The 24,775-nt window shown below is 36.2% G+C and overlaps 3 protein-coding genes across 6 annotated transcripts; 2 read left to right on the top strand and 1 right to left on the bottom strand.

Moving 5' to 3' along the window:
- The first annotated feature begins 3,235 nt into the window (after positions 1–3,235).
- Positions 3,236–9,365, top strand: LOC139197955 (kinetochore protein NUF2 homolog). Its single transcript, XM_070826103.1, has 4 exons — positions 3,236–3,496; positions 3,885–4,070; positions 9,065–9,155; positions 9,244–9,365. The coding sequence occupies exons 1-2, from the start codon at positions 3,333–3,335 to the stop codon at positions 4,027–4,029; spliced, it is 309 nt and encodes a 102-aa protein (XP_070682204.1). The 5' UTR covers positions 3,236–3,332; the 3' UTR covers positions 4,030–4,070; positions 9,065–9,155; positions 9,244–9,365.
- LOC139198167 (kinetochore protein NUF2 homolog) lies at positions 8,471–9,536 on the top strand. The gene is made up of 4 exons (XM_070826436.1): positions 8,471–8,697; positions 9,065–9,155; positions 9,244–9,423; positions 9,528–9,536. Exons 1-4 carry the CDS (start codon positions 8,471–8,473, stop codon positions 9,534–9,536), a joined length of 507 nt encoding a protein of 168 aa, XP_070682537.1.
- A 9,694-nt stretch (positions 9,537–19,230) lies between these two features.
- On the bottom strand, positions 19,231–22,424 carry LOC114826648 (cocosin 1-like). 4 transcript variants are annotated; one of them, XM_029107365.2, is made up of 4 exons: positions 22,295–22,424; positions 21,777–21,990; positions 19,920–20,628; positions 19,231–19,587 (listed from the first exon to the last, which is right to left on the bottom strand). In XM_029107365.2, the coding sequence occupies exons 2-4, from the start codon at positions 21,973–21,975 to the stop codon at positions 19,458–19,460; spliced, it is 1,038 nt and encodes a 345-aa protein (XP_028963198.2). In that variant the 5' UTR covers positions 21,976–21,990; positions 22,295–22,424; the 3' UTR covers positions 19,231–19,457. The 4 variants fall into 4 exon arrangements, with proteins under 4 accessions (XP_028963198.2, XP_070682201.1, XP_070682202.1 ...); XM_070826100.1 differs by having other exon boundaries at positions 22,268–22,350; XM_070826101.1 differs by lacking the exon at positions 22,295–22,424 and adding an exon at positions 22,135–22,156.
- Positions 22,425–24,775: the final 2,351 nt, after the last annotated feature.

Below are 24,775 nucleotides of genomic sequence, written 5' to 3'. Positions count from 1 at the left end.
AGCATTAAAAACTAGGGCTAGAGGGACGCAGTTCGGCCGAAGCTTACATATGTAGCCAAACAGGAAATGGCCCTCTATTGCGGATTAACCAAGCAGAGTCACTCATACGCATCTATTAGGCAGTGATCACCTATCGCAGATTAACCAAACATGATCACCCTTAAGTGTGTGTGTGTGGGTGTGTGTGGCCATACCAAAGATATAAGGATCGCCTATCTCGAATTACCCAAGCACGATCCATAGAAAATATGGTCCCCTATAGTGGATTAACCAAGCAGGACCAAGATAACTAAGTAGGCAGTGACCCTTTATCGCGGATTAACCAAGCAAAGTCACATCTACAGAACTGTTAGGCAGTGATCACTTATCGCGGATTAACCAAGCATAATCACTCATAAGTATGTATGGCCATAAGGATCGCTTATCACAGATTAACCAAGCACGATCCATAAATAATATGGTCCCTTATCGCAGATTAACCAAGCAGGACTACTAGTGACCCCCTATCGCGGATTAACCAAGCAGGGTCATGGTCTCCTACTAGCCCTCGATTTAACAAACATTTCAATATGCAATTCAAATCATTTTTTCACAAATATTACCAATCCATGAATCAATTCACATCTTAATAAAAATAGATCGATGACCAATTATAAAAGAATCACATTTTAACAGAAAACACATTTATAAACTAAGTCATATCCACAAGGGATATTAATATAAAGAATCGGGTAATCAGCATATCACATATATTAAAGTCACTCACTGAGATAAGCCACAAAGCCTCACTGAGCCTCTATTAATACTAATTTTAACTAAATATTATGTTCTATAATGCATTAAGGTTTGGTGGCGATCCAACGGTCGGATTGTCGATTCATATTTTGATCAAGTAATGTATCGTAATGAAACTAACTTCAAATAATCAAATTACGTCATACAGACATCAATTATGGAATTAGGGCATCTAATTGAACTTAGGAAGACATCATTGGTCCAATCTTCCTTGCATTGCCATTCCTCTGATGGCTATCTTGTTGCCCCCAATGTGCACTCATTCCACATATTGGCTTTGGGCAGCAGGTTTGTTTCTATGTTCCTTTGTGATTTTCTAAAATTTTGTACCGTTTTTACTGTGTTAGTTATGAAATTTTCCCATTATTGCAGGATTTTATCTTTTAGCTAAGGTGGAAGAAGCTGCTGATAAAGTGATCTACGATTGGACTCATCATATTGTCAGCCGGCACACCCTTAAGCATTTGTGCGCTGCAATGGTTCCTGTATTCTTGACACTTATGCTTGCAAAGAGGACTGTTGAACCAGAGAGGTATGTCTTATTATCCCTTTTAAGTTGAATAAATTTTTGTTTCATGTATTGATACATGAGATTTCTTCAAAGTAAGCATCATGATGGAATTGGTTGAACTTTTCCACATCTGTTTAGCTTGGATGCACATTCTACATACATGTGCATATTAAATTTATAAATGTGACCATATCATGCTTAGATGCTTCCAACAGTTCCGGTTGAGGAGTCACGATAATCTTGGTTTCCGATTTCCTATTTCAGTACGTAGAAGATAACTTTTCACCTGTATTTGGACAGAACACAAGAAAGAAAAAGAAAATACAGCCGCACACTGACGTACTTGTTGGCGACACTCAACATGTAAAACCGATAATTGCAGGTTTGCTTCAAAGTTACAAAGGTATCGACACTTCTCATATAGTATATATAGAATTGAATAATCATACTAGTGATTTCGGCTGTGTTCACAGTGAATGTTCTGGTTTCCTGTGGTTCATGATCAATATTTGCTATCTTTGCACTGTGTTTTCTGTTTACATGGATGAAGGTTTTTGTTCGGAATTGTGTCGTGTTTATAAGCCGGGTTTACGTTCAGATGTGTGCACCGCATGACCAAAATATTTTCGCACCAAGCGATGCTTGTTTTACTATTACTTGTCTGGTGCATGTGTGATGTGTGCCTCCACAGTCAACAAGAAATTGGTGGTTCAGGAACTTCAGTTCAGTTCGATTGTGGCAACCCTAGTGGTTATGCTGCCGAACAAATTGTTAATCAATAGAAGAGATATTTCAGTATGCTCGAAACATGAGATAATATGTCACATGTTATTACACAATTGGAGGGAAACTTGGAAAAAATTTCCTCTAATTGTATGACGACATGATGTATACATTGAAAATTTTCTCAATCAATGAAACTAAAGATTTTCAACCAGAATAACAAGACATGAACCAAAATTTCATCCGAATTACGAAAAATAGAACACTTTTTGTCACATGCCCTTTCATTCTGTAACTTTAATCTAACATTATGAAAAATATAGTACTCTTTGTCACATGCCATTTCATTCTTCAAATTTGCATTTGACTCATAAAAAATTAGGAAAACTAATGAAAAGGGTTTGAAAACTTTGAGTTTTAACGATAAGGACAAAATAAAGGGTAAAGTGAATAGTAGCAGGTTTGACTTTTTAGTGTAAAAATATGGTTTTTCGTTAAAGTGAACAGTACCGTGGGCTTTTCGTTAAAACTCCCTAAAAAATTTTATTTTGAAGTGGCAAGTTGATAACTATTTGATTTTTATTTTTTATTTTTTCGATGTATCAAAATCAAGGTATTAAATATCGATGATATCGGAAATATCGGTAGTCCAAAAACACGGAAATTTCGATGGAAATATCGGGATATTATCGATATCGATAAAAATTGAATAAAAACCACGGAAATTGTAAGAAAAACTTGGAAATTTTTATTGAAACTTTGCAGGATGTTTATTTAGTCAATTATCTATTAGTTTATCACAAAAAATTGGAAGGAAATGCATTGCATGATAGATATAACTGATTTAAGTTGATTATATAGCGAGCTAGCAAACATTGTGATTGTAGAAAATATGTAGTAATTAATGAAAGAAGTTTAAACACACCATAATCATTTATATATAATGAATTAGTACAATATTTTACACTTTATACATTGCATGATAAGATACACGAGTGACTTAGCAAGGTCTAAAATATTGATGATATCGGAAATATCGGAATATTATGAATATTTTAGACCATGATCAAAATGAAATGGTTATAAAACGATATCTAATTCTTTTTTTTTTTTTGGGTGGAAATGGAAAACAGTTGTTCATCAAACGGGTCCATAAAAAAATAAAATAAAAAAAAGATTTTTCAATTATCCGAAGAAGCGGGAAAACATTCAGTTCCATTTCCGCTTTCTATACCTTGAGCTTTTCTTCCCTCGCCACTCGCCGCGAGTACCAAGTTTCTGAAAGATTTGGGGAAGGGAAGAAATGTCGAAGTTTGAGTACCCGAAGTTTACTTGCTCCGACATCGTCACAATCCTCGCCGACGCTCACATCGTCGCTATTTCCGACCGCGATCTCGTCAACCCCAACCCGGATTTCGTCGCCGACCTCTACACCCGCATCCTCGTCTCCCTCGACTTCTTCCACGAGTACTTCTCTCTCCTTATACCCTCAATTTCCCTAATTTTCCCACTCCGTTAGAAATTCAAATCCCTAATTTTCGTGTTTTTAATTTCAATGGGTATATGTGGATTTGCATTTTCCAGTAATTTTTCGTATTTTCAGTAGTTAAAGAGATGGGTTTGAACCCGGTTTGATTCGTGTTCGAAAAATGAAGCATAATCAATGTTTAGGGCCGAGCGATAACCATTTTGTTTTCAGTTTTTTATTTTTATTTTAATTTGTGAACTCGTTTGGTAACTAACAAAACAAAATGGTCATCAAACAGCCGCTTATTTTTTTTCAAAATTTTATGTTTGGTACTGGAGAATAGAGAGTCTGAACTCCAAACCTTCATGGGGTTTCTGATTTATGCAGGGAAGATTTTGGGCAGGTTGAGTTTTCGGCCTTGGAGCAGCTCCAGAACCCTGATTTTCACATGGACTCGGCCCGGACCATGAAGCTATGCAACAGAATCAAGGAAGTGGTGGCTTTAGTAGATTGTCAAAGAGATTTACCTTAAAAGTTCTCGTAAAACCTGAGACGGATCGGACTGAATATTTTGTCAGTGCACTTCTCATTTTCTCTCTTCACAGCTAAGATTTGGTGTTGTTAGTTATTTGTTTCAAGGAAGCACAAATCTATTAAGAGAAATATTCTCTTTAATAATTTTTAATAACTTTTACACTATGAGTATTTATACACAACTATCACAACCATCACAGTTGTCATTACAACTAACAGAAAATGTAACTAAACTAACAAACTAAACATTCCTTAGCCTCTAAGTATTATCCCTTGAAGGTGTAATTACATTTTTATCCTTAATATCCCCCCGCAAACGAAACTGGGGTAATCGCAGTTGGAGTTTGTCACGAAGAAGGATGAACCGAGGTTGTGACAGAGATTTGGTGCAAATATCTGCCACCTGATCCTGGGTACAAATAAATTGCACAGAAATTTGATTGGCTAGAACCTTTTCACGAATATAATGGTAATCAAGCTCGACATGCTTTGTTCGAGCATGAAAAATAGGATTTTTCGCTAAGGAAATGGCAGAGAGATTGTCACACCAGATCGTGGGAGAATGAGGCAGAGAATAAGAGAGGTCAGCAAGCAGTTTACATATCCATGTGATTTCTGCAGCCGTATTTGCAAGAGAGCGATATTCCGCTTCAGTGGAGGAACGAGCAACAGTAGGTTGCTTCTTGGCACTCCAACTAATGAGAGAGTTGCCAAAATAGACACAGTATCCACCTGTAGATCTTCTGTCCAAGGAACAGCCCGCCCAATCGGCATCGGAAAAGGCTTGAATAGATGGAACTTGAGAGGACTTGGAGAACCATAATCCAAGATCAAGAGAACCTTTAAGATAGCGGAGAATACGTTTTACTGCTTGCAGATGGGAAAGGCGGGGATTATGCATAAACTGACATACCAAATTCACAGCAAAACTAAGATCAGGTCGAGTCCAAGTCAAGTACTGAAGAGCTCCAACAAGAGATCGATATTCAGAAGCATTATCGAGCAGTGGAGACAAGTGATCCAGCTTGGTGGTACTGAGAGGGGTGCTGCAGGGCTTGGCACCTTCCATTTTTGCTTTTGCCAATAGATCCAAAATATACTTGGTTTGAGAGATGAAAAGACCAGAAGATGATCGTTTAACTTCAATACCAAGAAAGTAATGAAGAGCACCAAGATCCTTGATGGGAAACAGATCACTGAGTTGAGTGATGACTTGTTGACAAGCTGCAGAAGAGGGTCCGGTGACTAAGATGTCATCGACATAGACGAGGATGAATACCGGAGTAGGATAACTCTTTATAAACAGAGAATGATCACTTTGGGAGCCTTTAAAACCAAGAGAGTGCAGAGCATTATGAAGCTTGTCATACCAGGCTCCAGGAGCCTGTTTCAAACCATAAAGGGATCTGTGAAGATGACAAACATGATGCGGGTTGGTTGGATCTTCAAAGCCAGGGGGTTGTTGCATAAACACTGATTCAGTAAGGGTGCCATGGAGAAAGGCATTGCTGACATCTAATTGATTGAGGAACCAATCAAACTGAGCAACAAGAGTGAGCAGGAGACGAATAGTCACTGGTTTGGCCACGGGACTGAATGTTTCAGTGTAGTCAAGACCCTCTTGTTGGTGAAAACCCTTAGCAACCAAACGGGCTTTGTACCTGTCAATAGAACCATCGGGTTTCCGTTTGATCCGAAACACCCACTTACATCCCACAAGATTATGAGAGGAAAAAGGGGGTACAAGTGACCATATACCAGTAGAGGCAAGGGCATTGAACTCCTCTTGCATTGCCTTGCGCCAATGAGAGTGTTTAGAAGCTTGTAGGTAGGTTGAAGGAACATAATCAACTACAAGATGGGAAGGAATAGGGTGTTTGGTTGCAGCTAGGGCTTTGGGTTTGAATATGCCAGATTTTGATCGAGTTTGCATTTGGTGGGTGTTGATAGGTAATATAGGCTGGGAGCAGGGATTGGGGGAAGCTGCAGATGGTTGGAGCAGATTTGAAGATTCTGCAAAGGTGGGAACCTGGGTTGGAGAAGGGACAGAGGGTGTAGGTGGGGTAGAGATAGAATGAAATGTGAGTGATGAGGGAATAGAGGATGGGTATAAGGGAGAGGAGGAAACAGGTTGGGATGAAGAAGAATGTAAGGTATGAAAGGGAAAAGTGGACTCATCAAAGATAACATGCCTTGAAATATACAACCGGTTAGTAGATGGATGTAGACATAGATAGCCCTTGTGATTTAAGCTATAACCCAGGAAGACACAGGGTGTGCTTCTAGGATCAAGTTTGGAGGATGTGTATGGTTTCAACCAAGGGAAACAGCGACAACCAAAAACCTTGAGAGATTTATAGTCAGGTTCTTTCTGGAAAAGAGACTGCCAAGGAGAGGATCGAGATATTGTGGGTAGCCGATTGATGAGATAAACAGAGGTAGCAAAAGCCTCAACCCAATAAGCATGAGGCACTTTAGATGCTGCCAAGAGAGTTCGAGAGGTCTCAACAATATGCCGATGCTTACGTTCGGCACACCCATTTTGCTCGGGGGTATGAGGACAAGTGAGCTGATGATGAATGCCATGGCGAGCTAAGAACTGAGAGAATGCAGTGCTAACAAATTCACCACCAGAATCTGAACGTAATGTAATAACGTTTGTACACAGAGAATTCTCAACAAGTGATTTCCATTGCATAAAGGTGGAGAGGACATCAGATTTACACCTTAAAGGATAGAACCAACAATATCTGGTATAGTCATCTATGAAAATGACATAATACCGAAAACCATGATGAGACAGTATGGGTGAGGGTCCCCAAACATCCGTATGGATAAGTTCTAAAGGCTTTCGGGTCGTACAAGTAGTACTAGAAAAAGGAAGTTTAGAACATTTTCCTAGTGCACAATCGGAGCAAAAAGCTTTATTTGAAGCATCAAGAACAGAAATACAGGATTGAGAAACCAACTTATTCATGATCTTTACAGAAGGATGGCCCAGTCTTTGATGCCAAAAATGCTTTGGAGCTTTGACAGAGGCAGCTAAAGCTTGATGAGAATTCGCAGGAGAGAAGGATGAGTGAAAAGGATAAAAGCCATGTTGAACTGGTCCTTTAAAAAGCATTCTCCCCGAAGAAAGATCCTTCACAGTGAAGTGAAAAGGATAAAGATGCATAGAACAAGAATTGTCAAGAAGAAATTGATTAGCAGAGAGAAGATTGTGCTTTAAAGCAGGAACATGTAAGACATGCTTTAAAGCAAAAGAATCAGTAGAAGTATGCAAAGAGGATGAGCCAGAATGAAGAATAGGCAAACCTTTGCCATCTCCAATATACACTTGCTCAGGACCAGTGTAGGCTTCTGGATTCTGAAGGTTGGCATACGAGTTTGTCATATGGGAACTAGCACCAGAGTCAACAATCCAGGTAGGAGGAGAAGGAGAGGTACCAGCAACCATTGCAGAATGAGAAGATTTGCCATTGTAGTTTTGATCCATGTGATGAGGACAATCACAAGCCTCATGGTCTGGTTGTCGACAAATCTGACAGAAAAGTTTTCGAGTGGAAGAGTAGTTATTGCGAGCTCCACGATTGAATCGCTGATTAGGACGAGAGTAGGTATTTCTGCCATTGTTGAATCTGGAATTTCCACGATTCTGAAAATTGCCCCGATTTGGGCCCGAATAATTGCGATCCACATTGCAACCTTGATTGGAGAACTGAGAAGGATGCTGAGCAGTAAATGCTTGAGAGATAGAGGGAGCAGGCAAGGGAAGAATACCAGCCGAGGAATTATATGCCTGAAATGGTGCAGTTGAGACAGATTTCTTCCGATTGTTGAGTTGAATCTCCTTACTGAGAAGTAATCCGTGTAATTCATCAATAGTCGTGGAACCAAGACGAAACTGAATAGCATCCACAAAGGAGTCAAATTTAGGAGGTAAGCCATGAAGTGTGACTGAGATGAGATCGGAATCTTCAACAGGAGCACCAGCACTTGCTAGGGCATCGGCAATTTCTTCAATTTGCTGGAGATATTGAGCAGTAGTCAAATCACCTTTAACAAGACTGCGAAGACGAGAACGAAGCTCATGGATGTGAGACTGAGATGCAGTGGCGAGACACGATTCCAATTTCGCCCAAAGTTCGCGAGCAGAAGTGACGCCAACTGTGTAAGGAATCAAAGATTCAGACAGAGTGGAATTGATCCAGATGAGAATGTTCTGATCATTCTAAAACCAAGTAACGTAAGCAGGATTGAGAGTCGCGGTGCGATTGCCAGAAGAATCAAGGAGATATTTGGGCGGCGCCGCCATGGATCCATCAATAAGACCGGTAAGATTGTAGCGACGAAGAATTGGAGCAAATAAGGCACTCCAGGTCAGGTAATTTGTGGTGGTAAGCTTGATCGGAACCATAGATCCAATATTTTGGATTGTAATGGAGGAAGAAATCGCAGAATTAGGGTTAGGATGTGGATCGGTGAACTCGAAGGAAGAAGATGTAGCAGTCACCATAGCTGGATTGAGAGAGAAATCACGATCGAGAAGAACAAAGCACGATCAAGAACAACAAGACACGATCAAGATCAAGAACACGATCAATGGATCGAAGAAGATGAAGCGGTGCAGAGAGAAGCAGGAAAAGAGGATCGAAGAGGAGACGTCGTGAGACTGAGGGCGAGTGATACCATATTAAGAGAAATATTCTCATTAATAATTTTTAATAACTTTTACACTATGAGTATTTATACACAACTATCACAACCATCACAGTTGTCATTACAACTAACAGAAAGTGTAACTAAACTAACAAACTAAACATTCCTTAGCCTCTAAGTATTATCCCTTGAAGGTGTAATTACATTTTTATCCTTAATAAAATCAAACTTCACCTGAAGGACAATAGTTCTTCCCATTTCGAACATAATGGAAAAGAGAACATGTTTCACATATGAAAAGCTCAACTGTCTGGTTTAAATAGTTCTATCATAATTGCTTCTCACACATGATAGCTGTTTATGTTACGTATCAGAGAAACAAAAATGAATATCCTTACCCAAGTCGTGGATCAATTAACTGACACAGATGAGCGACGCAAAGGATGGGAGGATAAGATTTCCCAGGTAACTTTAATATAAAAAAGGTTCCTTTAATAAACTAAAAGGTTTAATGTCGAAGATGCGTCAATTTCACTAGATTTTTGTGTTGTAGTTGAATGCAGAGATTGCGGACTACAATGAAGCAAGAGAAAAGAAGTTGCCTCTTGTTCAGGAGGTAGATGCAAAAGTTAAAGAATTGCACCAAACCGTTTCAGGCCTTAACAATCAGCAAAAGTCACTGAGAACTTCTCGTCAGAAGTTGAAGGAGAAGATCGGAGAAATAGAGGAAAAGGTTAGATTATTGCCTGCTTGGCTAACTCGTATATGCTCTAAATAACATAAAAATACACAAATAAATTTTAAACCCTGGTAGGTTAGCTTTTGTAATTGCTGCAGATTAAGTAATTGGTAGTGTTGAATTGTTAAGAATTTGACGAGGAGCAAATTTAAGAGGTGAGTTATTTTGTTGTGAAGATTGACAGGCAGGCAATAAAATAACTATAAAGTAAAGTGTGAGATTAGAATAAATTACTCGGGTCCTCTTTACTCTTTGTGAAATCCACCAAAAGTAATTTAATGATCTTCCACTCGTATTTGTTAGCATGGGTTTCTTATGCTTGATTGGGCCCCTTATTTGACTGAAGTTGGGCATACTACTTGTCTATTTTAAATGCAACTGTTTCCATTGTCCGTGGGTGCGTGTGCATGTGGTTGCTCCCCAAAACTCTAACCTTATGTATGTAGGAGGGAGAGTAGATGGGCCAACATAGATTAATCCTTCCGAAGTGTTAGGATTGAAGAAGCGATACAACAGAAATGTTTTAAAACTTCCTTTTGAAGTACAATTACTCCCACTGCTTATTTTCGAGTAGAGTGTTTTAATTTATTTGTTGAGTTAGAAGAGTTTTCATATTTCAGTCCCTCCTATTTATAGGCTACGTTCTTTCCATACTCCTGGCCATCAATCCGTATAGACGTTTTCAAGCTACACCCATCTCTCCCACGATAAATATCAAAATATTCTTGATATTCCACACCCATCAAACCACAATCTCTCATGGTCTCCTTATGCCATAAATCTTCATCTTTTAAATGTAGCTTTATGGTAATTTTCAAACTATTGGAGATGTATCCCACACGTCAAAGAGCTCTATCAAACCATGATGGTTTTATCCCATCAACATGTGGTTGACAGTTAGAACTTAGAAGATTACCACATGCTAGTCATTCTCCAACCACTTACGTACTTCACCTCACCATCAACCGGAAGATTTCTAATAAGGAGTATGATTCTCTTATCTCTTCCCTCATCTTTCCTCTTCTATTTTAATTTATTTTTGTCCTTTTCTCTTAAAAAAAAATTTGTGGTGAAAAAATTGTTAATTAAACCCTCGTGGTAAGCCTTGTTAGCAATTGAGGTCCAAATCCAAACTTCCGTTAGTCTTTCGTTATGTTTGGATAAAAATTCTATAGATGTAAATAAAAAATAGGTTGCCTTACAATATACATGGTTGATGCACAAAATCAGTGAGGACTTTGGTACAACAGAAAATGTTAAGTTTGTGACCTTCGCTAGATTGCTCTAGGGAACTAGCATAGTATGGTTTATATATTTTGTGCTACTAGAACCATAAGCCGCACTATACTTGCGTGAACCTCCTAAACGAAGTACGCTTTGGTGAGCGAGAAGGTCACTAGTGTGGATAAGTATGTAAATGGATAGAGACAGGGAAGCAAACACAAGATGTACGTGGTTCACCCAGATTGGCTACGTTCACGGAGTAGAGGAGTTCTCATTAATTGTGAAGGGTTTACACAAGTACATAGGTTCAAGCTCTCATTTAGTGAGTACAAGTGAATGATTTAGTACAAATGATGTTACGAAATATTGTGGGAGAATGATCTCCTTTTATAGAAGAGTTTCTAGCTTTGTTCTGACATTGACACGTGTCGTGTTGTGATTGGCTTTTGATGTTGACACATGTTGCGTTGTGATTGGCTTCTGATGTCGACACGTGTTGCATTGTGATTGGCCTCCTGGTTGGAGGGAAACTCTTATGGATCCTTGACGGTATAACGTTGACCGGTGCTCAGTAGTTTCAGGATTGGTCAAGTATGGTACAAACATACATTATACTTATTTCAAGAATATAGAGGTACAAATTCTATGTTTGGGTAATACATATAAGACTATTAGTAAAAGCTTAGTGTGTATTTATAAATTCATAAGACTATTAATCTTTTTTATTATTTGTTGAAATGCTTGTGATAAATCATTTTAAGTTGTCTTCTAATGAAAAAAGTTGTCTTTCACGTGACACTTGAGCAATAAATTCAAAACTAGTAAATTCAAAGAATAATAATATAAATAAACTATTGGAGGAGCTATGTTTAACTCATTTGGTTGGAGATGATATATGAATATGATATGATACTATTCAATAAAAAATAATTTCTTGTAGGGTTATAATTCTGGACTGAGCTATGTTTAGCCCCCTTCTGTTAGAGATGGTCTAATGTGGACCATGATATACCTAGTTGGTGGGTTTTGAATATAAAGGTTGGGATGGGGTTGCATTGGTCATAGTTTGAGCTTGGAGGTGGCGAGGGCTTGATATTTTTCGATCTTCATTTTTGTTTTCTATTGAGCTTGGAAATATATATATATATATATATATATTAATTTGAGTAATGCTTGGTAGGCTAAATTTGAAGACTAAATTTGCAAACCAAATGATGTGTCACCAATATAAAATAAGTATGTTAATCAACACTCAAGTAATAATCAAATCATCAACTTCCATGTTATTTAATTTACAAAAAATTAATCTATAAATATAATATTCCTAGCATTACTCTATTAATTTACACCTACTTTCAATGGTTTTGAAAAATGTGACTACTAGCTTTTTTTCTTAATTTATATGCATTATTTTATTCAAATTTTATTTATCAGTTGTAAAATACTAACTAAACAGTTTAGAGCTCACAAAAACCATGAAGCCAGCAGATACGTTCAACTGCTCAATTCCCTATAAACATGCTTAACATTGACTAATTAATACGGTTGAGAACGGTTTGGTTCCATTCTCCCCCTGCCCCCTCCCCCCCCCCCCCCAAAAAAATCGAAAATCAAATCAAATAGTAGAACTACTTCGGTTCAGACTCCATGTTTGATCAAATTCAATTGGGGGGAGAGATGAGAAGGAAACATATAAAACGTATGAAGAAAAGAAGAGCAAGGGAAAAGAGACAAGAGAAGAGAGAGAGAAGGAAAGACGAGAGCGGACTCGTAATTTCTACTATTATAAAGCCAAGTCTCTGCTTTGGTGCAACATGCTTCAACAAAATTACTCTCTTTGTACGAGCTACAAAATTACTACACATGTGCTTGTGTGAATCATTTATGTGCAAGCTACAAAAAAAAAACTTACAGTAAATTAGGCTAAAATCAATTGGAATTTATAATTATGCAAAAGAAGAAAAAGAAACGTCATTAGACGCTCAAAAATTGTGTGATGCTTTTTAATTTAGACGGACATCTCACGTTTCACTTCTATATGAGAGTGTCAATTATATGATCAATTTTGCAAGTACAATTAATGTAAAAGGAAATCCTCTTGTGTGAATGTGTCAAGGGAGAAATTAATTTATTTGGACACAGAAAACCGAAGCCTACAAGCAAAGAGATATAATACAAACATGTGAGAAAATATCACCTTTAAGTTTCGTGAGTGAAGACAAATGAGCTAACTATCTAGGGTTGTCTCCCCTTCCAATTTTTCTCCTCTTATGTCCCCTCCTCTCACATTTTCGTTGTATTTCTCTCTTTATAAAGAAGGAAACACAAGATGTTGACGTAGCTTAATCGTGGTCGTTCAAAGAGGAGGGGAGGAAGGGGAGAGAATCCTAGTTCCTTAGAAAATGGCCTCTCTTTTATTGTTATACATTGCATCAAGTTGTGAAAATTATTTGGAAATTTGTTACAAAGCGATAAAAGTTAGAGAATTGAGTCCCGAAGTGGAGATATAACAAAATAATATAAATAATAAGAGAGTTTTTTTACACGAATATTATCGAAGACTTTAATGATAAAACCCAATATCTAATAAGGGTTTTTTTTTATTAACACCCCACAATTTGATGAAAACACTCCATAATCAAAATTTTCTTCTATAATTCCAAATTTACCCTTCATTTAAACCTGCATAAAATAAAACTCCCCAATCCATCACCATTGTTTAGATCCTCGCCTTTTATTTGTACTGTTTACATTTTCTCAACATCATTATAATCATCGTTGTACTTATTTTTGTTCTTTTTCTTTTGCATGATATTCATATCAATTTTCAATTTGAGAACTATACTAAGTCCAACTAGGAATTCCCAAGCAAGGATATGAATATTATCCAGAAGAAAAAGTACAAAATAAGAACAAAACCCTAATGCAGTAGCGTGAAACCTGGATAATAGGATATGATTTTAATTTCAAGATCATTATCAAAAGCAATTAGCTATGAATTCCTAATACACTTTCTAGAACACATGTAGAAAAAGCTCCTAGAAAACAGGGTACATGCAATGCTCTTATTGCCTCTCCAAAGGTTCAGATGGTCCGAAGTTTCATACTTTGATAGGGTTGGTTGTGAGATAATTTTTTTTATTTTGGGAAGGTAGGGTGGATTTAACAAAAAGAAGGGTAAAACTGGAATTATTGGGAAATTTTTTAATTGTGGGGTGCATTCAACAAATTATGGGGTGTTAATAAAACAACCCTCTAATAATTGATGGTTAAATTGAGATAATATCGACGTTATTTGTGGTGGACCATAATAAAATTTATCAATAAACACATTCAAAATGTTTCTCACAATGTCAAAATTCTTTCTAGTGAACGATGTGGTTGATATTTTATGGATCAAAGTCCCCACCGACCACCCCCCATGTACGTGACAAAAGCATGTTGGACCCGTCATACAGTTTTCCCCCCGGATTTGGATCCTCTCCTGAGCAGGAGATCAGGATCCTCGGGATCAAACAACATGGACCGTTAGATTTTGATCTAACGGCTACAAACAGGAAGTCCTTCTAAAAGTTATAATAATTATAACCGTTGGATTAAAATCCAACGGTCCATGTTGTTTGATCTCGAGGATCCTGATCTCCTGCTCAGGAGAGGATCCAAATCCTTCCCCCCCATCCCCCATGTACGTGATACAGACGCCTTGAGTTCCCAGATGACCTGTCATATAGCTTCCCCCCCCCCCCAAAAAAAAAAAACCCCATGTACGTGATACAAACGCCTCGAGTTCCCAAATGCATCACGGTTGTGCCTCTTATAACACATGATGTACCGTTCCTGTTCCGAATACATGAAAAAATATCTCCTCAAGTGAACAGGACTAGGTACGCTGTATTATTTGCTTCACTGCCGTGTGTATAAATTATCTCTCAGCCATAACGCAAGCATTTGGAAATATATATTGACTGACACCTACTTTCAATTGTTACGAAAATTTATCTTAATCTATATGCGTTATTTTATTTTATTTTTTATTTATCAGTTGTAAATCTAAAATATTAACTAAACAATTTAGAGATCACAAAGAGCATGAAGTCAGCAGATTTATTCAAATCCCTATAAACATGTTTAAACACTAACTAATTACAGGTGAGAACGGTTTGGTTCGATTTGGTTCATCCCAAAAAATCACAAATAAAATTAAATAGTATAACTAGTTCGGTTCAGATTCAGCTCAGTTTGATCAGTTTTGTTCGATTTGGGGAAGAGATGAAAATGGAACAGTGAATATGTAAGAAGAAAAGAAAAGGGGAAGTGAAGAGCAAGGGAAAAGAGACAACAGATGCAAATGAGGAGAGAAAGTAGGGAAGAGGAGAGCGGGATCATAATCTCTACTATTATAAAGCCAAGCCTCTACTTCAACAAAAATAAATGGATGCCTCTGATAAAAAAATAATAATAATAAAAAAAAAAGCCCTCTATTTCCGAGCTACGTACAAATTACTCCAAATGCTTATGTGCGAGCTACAACATATTTACCGTAAATTAGGCTAAAATCAAATATTGAGATTTATACTCACACAAAAAGAGAAAAATTAAGAAACGTCATTTAGACATTCGAAGTTAGCGTCACACTCTTTAGTTTAGACAGTGTGTCTCACATTTCATTCTATTTGAGAGTGTGTCAACAATATGGTCAATTTGTAACTACAATTATCGCAAAAGGAAATTCCCTTGTGATTGTGTCAATAGAGAAGTTTATTGTTGTTGCGCTGTATTCTAAAGCTAGAAAGAGAGAAAAATGAAGAACCTAAACAAATGAACATACAAAAGAAGAAAAGCTTAATGATGAACCTTCTGAATTTCGTCGATCAAGACTTGGATGGATAATAAACCACCCTAGAAGTAGTGTTATTTACTTATCCAAACTGAAGGTGCTCCTATGCATCCAAATTGAAGGTGCTCTATGCTCCATTGCTGTTTTCTTATCCAAAGAGCACCATGCTCCACTGCTTTTTTTTAATCCAAATTGTGTTTTCTGTTTTCTTATCCATATTGTGTTTTCTCGTCCAAATTATTGTGTTTTCTGTTTTCTTATCCAAAGAGCACCATGCTCCACTGCTGTTTTCTTATCCAAATAGTGTTTTATGTTTTCTTATCCATATTGTGTTTTCTCGTCCAAATTGTTGTGTTTTATGTTTTCTTATCCAAATTGTGTTTTGTTGTCCAAATTGTATGTGCTGTTTACTTATCCAAATTGAACATGTGTTGACGAAGAGGTTAGGATACTTAGTGTTTTTCTTAGGGGTGTGAAAAGAATTTCATATAGAATGAGAATTTTCTTGTAGAGTGTTTTAAGTTATTTGTTGAGTTAGAAAAGTTTTCATATTTCAGAGTCCCTCCTATTTATAGGCTACGTTCTTTCCATACTCCTGGCCATCAATCCGTAGAGACGTTTTTCAAGCTACACCCATCTCTCCCACGATAAATATCAAAATATTCTTGATATTCCACACCCATCAAACCACATCTCTCATGGTCTCCTTATGCCATAAATCTTCATCTTTTAAATGTAGCTTTATGGTAATTTTCAAACTATTGGAGATTTATCCCACACGTCAAAGAGCTCTATCAAACCATGATGGTTGTATCCCATCAACATGTGGTTGACAGTTAGAAGATTACCACATGCTAGTCATTTTCGAACCACTTACGCACTTCACCTCACCACCAACCCGAAGATCAATCCTATTTCTGATAAGGAGTGGGATTTTCTGTTATCTCTTCCCTCATCTTTCCTCTTCTCTTTTCATATTTTTTTTGTCCTTTTCTCTTAAAAAAGTAAATATTAATATGATTTAATTGTAACTGTTTAAATAAGAAATGAAAGGAGGAAATGACGAGAAAATATGAGATGAGAGAATCTTATCTCGTGTAAACTCAACCATATTCAATCAGAATAGCTAACTTAGATAACTCTTTAATAATCTCTCAAGATAATTATCCTGATCCAAAAAATAAATAATAATATCTTGAAATACCATTAAAATTGACTTATTTTTCTATCATCCCACGGCCAAAATGCGTAGTAAAAAACTTGAAAAATAGGGTACAAGCACCTTAGCCGATTTATTTATTAGGGACAAAGTGCGAAATCTTTTTTTGGGTCCACTGGGAAAGTGAAGATCGAGTAGTCTGTTTGTATTCTATTTTTTATTGTCATCCGTGATCCATTATCCACACAAATTTTATTAAGGGCAAATTTTTTTTGTGGTTTCTGTCATGACACGTCACTTTCAATGTAATTTTTGTGGTGAAAAAATTGTTAATTAAACCCTCGTGTTGAGTCTTATTAGCAATTGAGGTCCAAATCCAAACTTCCATTAGTCTTTCGTTAAATATACTCATGCGATTATCACATGGATCGGTCAAATACGTCATTTCAATCCAAATTACATCCTATTCCATGAACATCTAGTATGACTTAGGTATACACTAGTTCTTTCTGGGTGGGTTATGACATACACTTGTTTTTTTTTTTTTGTGAGTTAAAAAGTTGGCATCTGATTCTAGTGCACAAAGCAAATTGAAACAAGTGAAAATGAGAGACAATTTACAAGAATAACTTAAAGAATTAAAGACAATGGGGGGAAAGGCATTGTAGTATTGATGCATTTAGACGGGTGACAAACATTGCATAATTAAAAAAAATTAAAGACAATGGGTGAAAGGTATTGCAGAAAATTCAATTTTCATTTCTGTCCTCCGCATATGAACTTCAAGAGCGTAAGAAACTTAAATAACCAAAATTCAAAGAAGATTAAGAAAAAAATTGAAAGGTTGTGTACTGGTTGACTATGGTGTGTATCAAACTAGGGGTGGATTTTTTTGCCAAATTGCCGTGCCAACCGAATTGCCAACCGTGCCATACCGATTTTGTGCCAAATTTTTTGTACCAATCGGTAATGGTACGGTATTGTACCGTACCAAAATTTCATGGTACGGTATTGGTAATGGATACCATTACCACGGTATTACTGTACCATACCGAAAATACAATATAATATATCATTTATAAATTATATAATGGATAATTATATAACACATATTTATAATATTCCAATAATTTGAAAATAAAACCCTACTTATATTAGCATTGTTGTTGGTGACTTTGATATCTTGAAATTGTGGAAATCAAACACAAAAGAGTTCCTAATTCTTTCACAAATAGCCAAAATATCTTTGTAACCCCCACTTCTATTGTTGCTATTGAAAATGAATTTAGCCTAGGGAGGAGGGTTGTGGACCCTTTAGGGTATCCTTGACTCCTAAAATAATGGAGGCACTAGTGTGCACTAGTGGTTAGCTTAGGGCAGATGAAGTAAACTTCTACAAGGAACCAACGGAAGATATGCTTCAATTTTACAAGGAAATGGAAGAAGAGAAAACAAGAAAGATATGCTTTAATTTTTTCACTAAATTTGTTATTAAATAGTTTTCAACTTTAATTCTTTTTGCTACTAATCAATATGTTTTCTTTGTTTGTAATGTAGGCTTGACACAAACTCAATCTTCTACAAGTTCAATGCCTCCTCCAAAAGCTTCGACATCTCAAGCTTGAATAACTGATAAATGAATTATCCTTTTTGAAGTTTACTTCCAATTTTCATTTGGTTTTAAACTTTAATTTCTATTTGGATTGTTAACTTCTATTTGTTTTGGTTCGTAACTTTTATTTGGATTGTAAGCTTAATTTTCATGATGAATTTTGATGCATCATTTGAATTATTATGTGTGTGAATTGTGAATGATGAATTTAATCTATAATGTATGAGATAAAGGTACAAAAAAAAAAGTTTTGCCCTCGAATTGGGATAAAAAAACAAAAACATATTTTGTCCCAAAACAAAATGGCAATTACCATTGACATACCATGCCAACCGAACTTTTGGCAATACCGAACTTTGGTATACCGAAAGTTTGGTATGGTAATGGTAATAGATTTTACCAAACCGAAAGTTTGGTACGGTAATTGGTACAAAGGTTTTGGTACGGTAACCGTACCGAGCCCACCCCTATATCAAACCAAACTACCAATTAAAGACAAAATTGAAAGGCGTATATGCATTCGGACTGGTACAAATTGATACAAGAATGAAAATTTAAGACAGACTAAGACTCTAACTCATGATCAAAGACGTGTTGACATTGAAAAAAACAATGGTTTATTACAAGTATTATGATTTCCAAACGAAATTAAATCATACCTGAGAAATTAGGCGCAACTTCTCCTTCACCTCTTCTCCTATCCATTGGCGTGGTTTTACAGGTTTTGTTTCACTCTTTGCATTTCAAGCTTATTTTATGTGAAATCTTATTTCCGTTAAACACTAACTCATACTAGATGTCTTTGGAATAGGATGTAATTTGAATTAAAATGATGAATTTGGGCCTCCATGTGATAATCACGTGAGTTTATTTAACGGAAGACTAACAGAAGTTTGGATTTGAACCTCAATTGCTCACAAGGCTCACCACGAGAGTTTAATTAAAAGTTTTTTTACCACAAGGGTCACATTGAAAATGCCGTGTCACCACATGGACCACGAATTTTTTTTGGCCTTTTATTACACAAAGCGCATAAAAATACAATGATATCCAGAAAGACCTTTACGTATTGTGACTTATTTTTCTGTTTTTTAACATAACAGACAAGATTACATAAAAGATTTTCGGCGGACTTTTACTACCACATTAATCACGATGCATTGATTTGGAATAATTAATTCGGTTGTTGATCATGATCAGACCTTTCGAATCTTGGACTTGAGAAGTTTTTCTAGCTCTGGAGTTATATTAAGGGATATTCGCAGCACCTCCGGTGATAATGCTCCCAATGCTGATGTCTTTCCAGCTAAGTCTTCCACGACAGGCCTGCAAATATAATTCCAATTAGTATTTCATGAATTATGAGGACTTACATGACATAGTTATACGGCTGATGTAGTATTCTATACCAATTACATAATGTCATGTGTAGAGAAACTAACACTTCATGTTGTAGGATTGGTAAGGGACACTATATTAGCGGTGTATTCGTGTCATGTATAATGCTCCATTTGTATTTACATGTGTGTCAACAAATGCATCACTTTCGTGTGTCCAAATAGAATCACTCGCACTTCAGTATCGAACTGATTTCATTAGGAAAAAAAAAAAGGTAATAAAAGGAAGGTAGTGGTGTTGTGACAGCGCAATGTGCTTACTGAGAACTAGTCATGAGAGTGAAACACTCCAGCCCAGTATGTCCTGCAAGTTTAGCAACCATGAAGAACGTTGGTACCACAAGCAGCTGCCCAGCAGTTACCTCCGCGTCCAACAAACGTTGACCGTTAACACCCACGATCTGTATCCGGCCACTCCCTCGAGCAATATAAATCACTTGGACTATGGAATCGGCTGTGTAAATTGGAGAGCTAATTGCGTTGGCCTCAAGTTTTGTGAGGTTAACACTTAACCCAGCTTGTTTAAGAAAAGGAAATTCCTTTTCAGTTAATGTAGTTGTACTACTAGTACTGATGTTGTGAACAAATTTGTCGGTGAGTTTTAGATTGGGGAGGGGCATTTTGGCTTTTTCATCTTGACCTAGCTTGATGATCAAAGCCCCAGTCTGGCTTTTGGTGATGCCATCAGCTTCATCCTCGGTGATGTTGAAGGACTTGCTGACAAATTCTGTTGAGAAACCTGCAAGTATACTTAGGGTTCCGGCAATAAAAAAGTACGAAAATTGACCGGGAACGTGGGCTCCGGCAGTTTCACCCATGAAAACAACAACAAGCTCCTCAGAGTGATCAACATTGTTGAACCACCATGAGATTGTTCCAACTGGTAATGGTATCACATCTCCTTTCTTAACCCTAACCACCACCTCCTCTGATGTGTTAGGGAAGACCATTCCTACTAATCCATCATTACCTGCATCACCATTTGGTGCTAGTTAAGATCTTCAAACTTCTTTGTTCCCCAAATAACAAATCCTGGACATATAGTTACTGGTTTCATGCGAGAACCTGAATCTTAACTATTGATCATGTTGATTATTTGGGTCAACCTGATCGATCAGGTCGTAACAAAGACGATAGTTAATGCTAAAATCTTTGAACTTCTATGATCCAATAACAAAGAGCAAATTGTAGCTATAGCCCCTTAACTTTAACTTAATTTGAGCAATGGTCTCTTAACTAAAAATTCATTATCATTGGTCCCTCAACTTTAAATCAACTGGAGAAATGATTTCTTAACTTTAACCTAATTGTAGCAATGGTCATTCCAACATAACTCGTTTTGACAAAAATTTTGACTAGTTGACGAAAATGACCATAATTACACACTTTGATAGTTGAGGGACCCTAATTATATAAATGGTTATTCCAACATAACTTATTTTGACAAAATTTTGACGAAATTGATGAAAATGACTATAGCTATTCTTACCACAATTTTATACCACATTTCTTTACCATCATAGGTGGCAGATGAGTTGGATAAGCTACATCATTTAATTTTAATCTTTTTATTAATTAAAACACTTAAATAATCTTAGGTGGAAGAAGGAGACTTCTCGTATACTACAATCATCATTTAATTAACAATATTTTTATTAATTATTGATTAATATTTTGAAATTAAATGCTAATTAATTTAAATGATGTGGTTGTCCACATCAAATGCCACCTAAGGTGGTATACAATTGTGGTACAAAAATATGGTAAGAATAGCATTATTGAATTGTGAATCTAAACTAGTACAGATTATATGGGATTTTCTTCATCAACTTGTTTATCGCTTGGGATATGTGGTTCAAATTCATAACAAACTATAATATAAGCATTATAGTCTAGCAACTAAAGTATGATTTGTCTTCCATCATATAACTAGTTATATAACAAGGGCATTGATGAATAAAAAAGAAACTTTTGTATTCAACCTTTTTTAATTACATGTACAGAAAGAGAGATTTTTTAGTGTGCACGGACGGAACGGAACACTACATTTTCATTATATAAATTCAGTTAATTATATATGTAGTTGTTGGCTGTAGTTAATAATTAGTTATTAATTACCTTGAAGAACATATCCCAGTTTGGAGGAATCTGCATGGTGAGGAAGAGCGAAGCCATGAGGTTGAAGAACAAGCTTGCCTGCACCAACCTTGGCCTCACCAAGCACTGGAACATCTGAACTCGACCAAATGTAATATGCTCCTCCATCTCCTTCAAACAACTTCTGGGCTGACTTGGGTGATAAGTCCATCCCATCCATTGATAAAATTATTTCCTTGAAAAAAATCATCCAAAAAGCCAAATCAACATCTGTTTTTAATTAGCTTTTACAACAAGACGATCTTTTTTAACCAGTCTAATCTACAAGAACGGAGATTTCAAATTGTCGTCAACTGGTCTAACCTAGCTACATACTCACAACTTAAACAGGAAAAACAAGAGCTCTCAAAAGAGACGAAGAGCAAAGGAAACATAAGTACAAGAAAGCATCTGGACCACAGAAAACAAAAGCCTACAAACAAAGCGGTAGAGCTAGCCAAGAAAAAAATTACCTTTATGTTACCGAAAAAAAAATTTACCTTTAAGTTTGAAGACAGATGAGCTAAATACTAGAATTTTTTTCAGCAAATTAAGCCTATGACTAAGGATATATATAGGAAGTTTGGAGTCGACTACATATTTTGCTTCGGTCACATTTTCCACGTTGACTTTGGTGGCATATGCACAAAATGGCAAATGCGGGACATGTGGAAGTTGTGTTACATTCCTAAATAGTGGAAAATGGAAATTTACATCCTTATGTGATGGGCTCCTCCATTGGAGAGTGTTAGTTTTGTTTGACTTGGTAAACAAATACAACCCACCAAATAGGAATAGATTATGAACATTTTTATTATTATTATTATTATTAAAGGATTAAGTACCTAAAACTATACATTTTAGTGTCATTCCAAATTGATTACATCTCTTTTAAACATTTCAAACAAGTACCCAACATATTGAAAATATCACACCCGTTGAGTTGTAGATAAATTTTTGTTAAATTAACTAGGGATTCCTTTGTCTCTAAAATAAAATAATAGAAGGTCATGGATCATTGAACATTATAGTTTATATTAAAATTTAATGGAATTCAAAAAAATTTATGGCGACCACAAACTAACGGTCACCACCATCCCCATCAGGCCATCATCTCCAAACTCAAAGCACAATCATCAACTCCACCCTACAATTCAAGCCCCCAACATCAAAAAGAAGGTTAGGGAGGTTGCTAAAATGGTATGGACTGCCATGATGCAGTCACCACCATCTTCACTGCACACAAAGAAGAACTGGAAGCTTTACGACCCGAGAATCGACGATTAAGGAAATCACATGAGCATAAACAAGCTTCTTAAAATCCTATATGAATTCTTAACCCTATTATTTGTTAGGAGATCACTGTCCTGATGTAATGTTAATCTGGGTCCATTTTTTATTCACTTCAATAATAGTTTGATCATTGGGTTCCATATTCTATAATCTATATTTGAAATTTAGATTTTGAGGCAATAAATACTAAGGCCATCTCCAATGGAGATGGCTAAAGAGTTAAAGGGTCAAAAATTTGTCTGATTTAGACAAAATTCAACTCCAACCAAGGACTAAGCTAAAATCAATAAAGCCCACTAGACCAAAACAAAAGGGCATTAGGCTGGTCAAGTTTGCTTGATAGCCAGCCCGTTTGCTGGGCCTAGCAGCAAATCCTAAGGCCACTTTTGAAAGCATCCAACGGCATCTACCATTGTCCCGTAACCACCCCCACTAGATTTAGTACTGACTGCAGCAATGGAAATCTCAAGCTCTTCGGCCCAATTTTTTGATGCGACAAAAAGTAGGCTGCCTTGCAAAATATATTATACTTATTTCAAGAATATAGATGTAAAAAATGAAAACTAGCGAAAAATTCAAATTTTTTTAATTTTTAATGAAAAAAGACAAATAAATGTGTAGTGAATAGTACCAGGGAAAGGTAAAAATGTGATTTTTAGTTAAAAGTAAACAATACCGGGAGTGTTTCGTTAAAACTTCAATGTAAAAATTCTATGTTTAGGTAATACGTATAAGACCATTAGTAAAAGCTTAGTGTGTATTTATAAATTTATAATCATTAGAATCAACAATTAATCTTTTTTATTATTTGTTGAAATGCTTGTGATAAATCATTTTAAGTTGTCTTCAAGTGAAAAAAGTTGTCTTTCACATGACACTTAAGCAATAAATTCAAAGAATAATTAATATAAATAAACTATTGAAGGGGCTATGTTTATTGGAGATGGTATATGAATATGACTTGATACTATTCATTAAAAAATAATTTCTTGCAGAGCTATAATTCTGGACGGAGTTATGTTTAGTCTATTCGGTTGGAGATGGCCTAATGTGGACCATGATATACCTAGTTGGTAGGTTTTAAATATAAAAGTTGGGATGGGGTTGCATTGGTCATAGTTTGAGCTTGGAGGTGGCAAGGGCTTGATATTTTCCGATCTTCATTTTTGTTTTCTATTGAGCTTGGATATATATATATATATATATATATATATATTAATCAACACTCAAGTAATAATTCAATCATCAACTTCTATGTCATTTAGATTACAAAATTTAGTCTACAAATTTAGTCTCCCTAACATTACTCTATTAATTTACACCTACTTTCAATGGTTTTGAATAATGTGACTACTAGATTTTTTTTGCTTAATTTATATGCGTTATTTTATTCAAATTTTATTTATCAGTTGTACTCAGCTCATGTTTGATCAATTGTGTTCAATTGGGGGGAGAGATGAGAAGGAAACAAATAAAACGTATGAATAAAAGAAAAGGAGAAGAGAATAGCAAGGGAAAAGAGACAAGAGAAGAGAGAGAGAGAGAGAGAAGGGAAGAGGAAAGCGGACTCGTAATCTCTACTATTATAAAATCAAGTCTCTGCTTTGGTGCAATATGCTTCAACAAAAATAACTGGACACAAATGCCTCTGAGAAACAAGAAAACTCTCTTTGTACGAGCTACAAAAT

Source organism: Malus domestica, chromosome 08 (assembly GCF_042453785.1).
Source record: "Malus domestica chromosome 08, GDT2T_hap1".
Taxonomy (NCBI): domain Eukaryota; kingdom Viridiplantae; phylum Streptophyta; class Magnoliopsida; order Rosales; family Rosaceae; genus Malus; species Malus domestica.
This window is presented reverse-complemented; position numbering and strand designations above follow the sequence as displayed.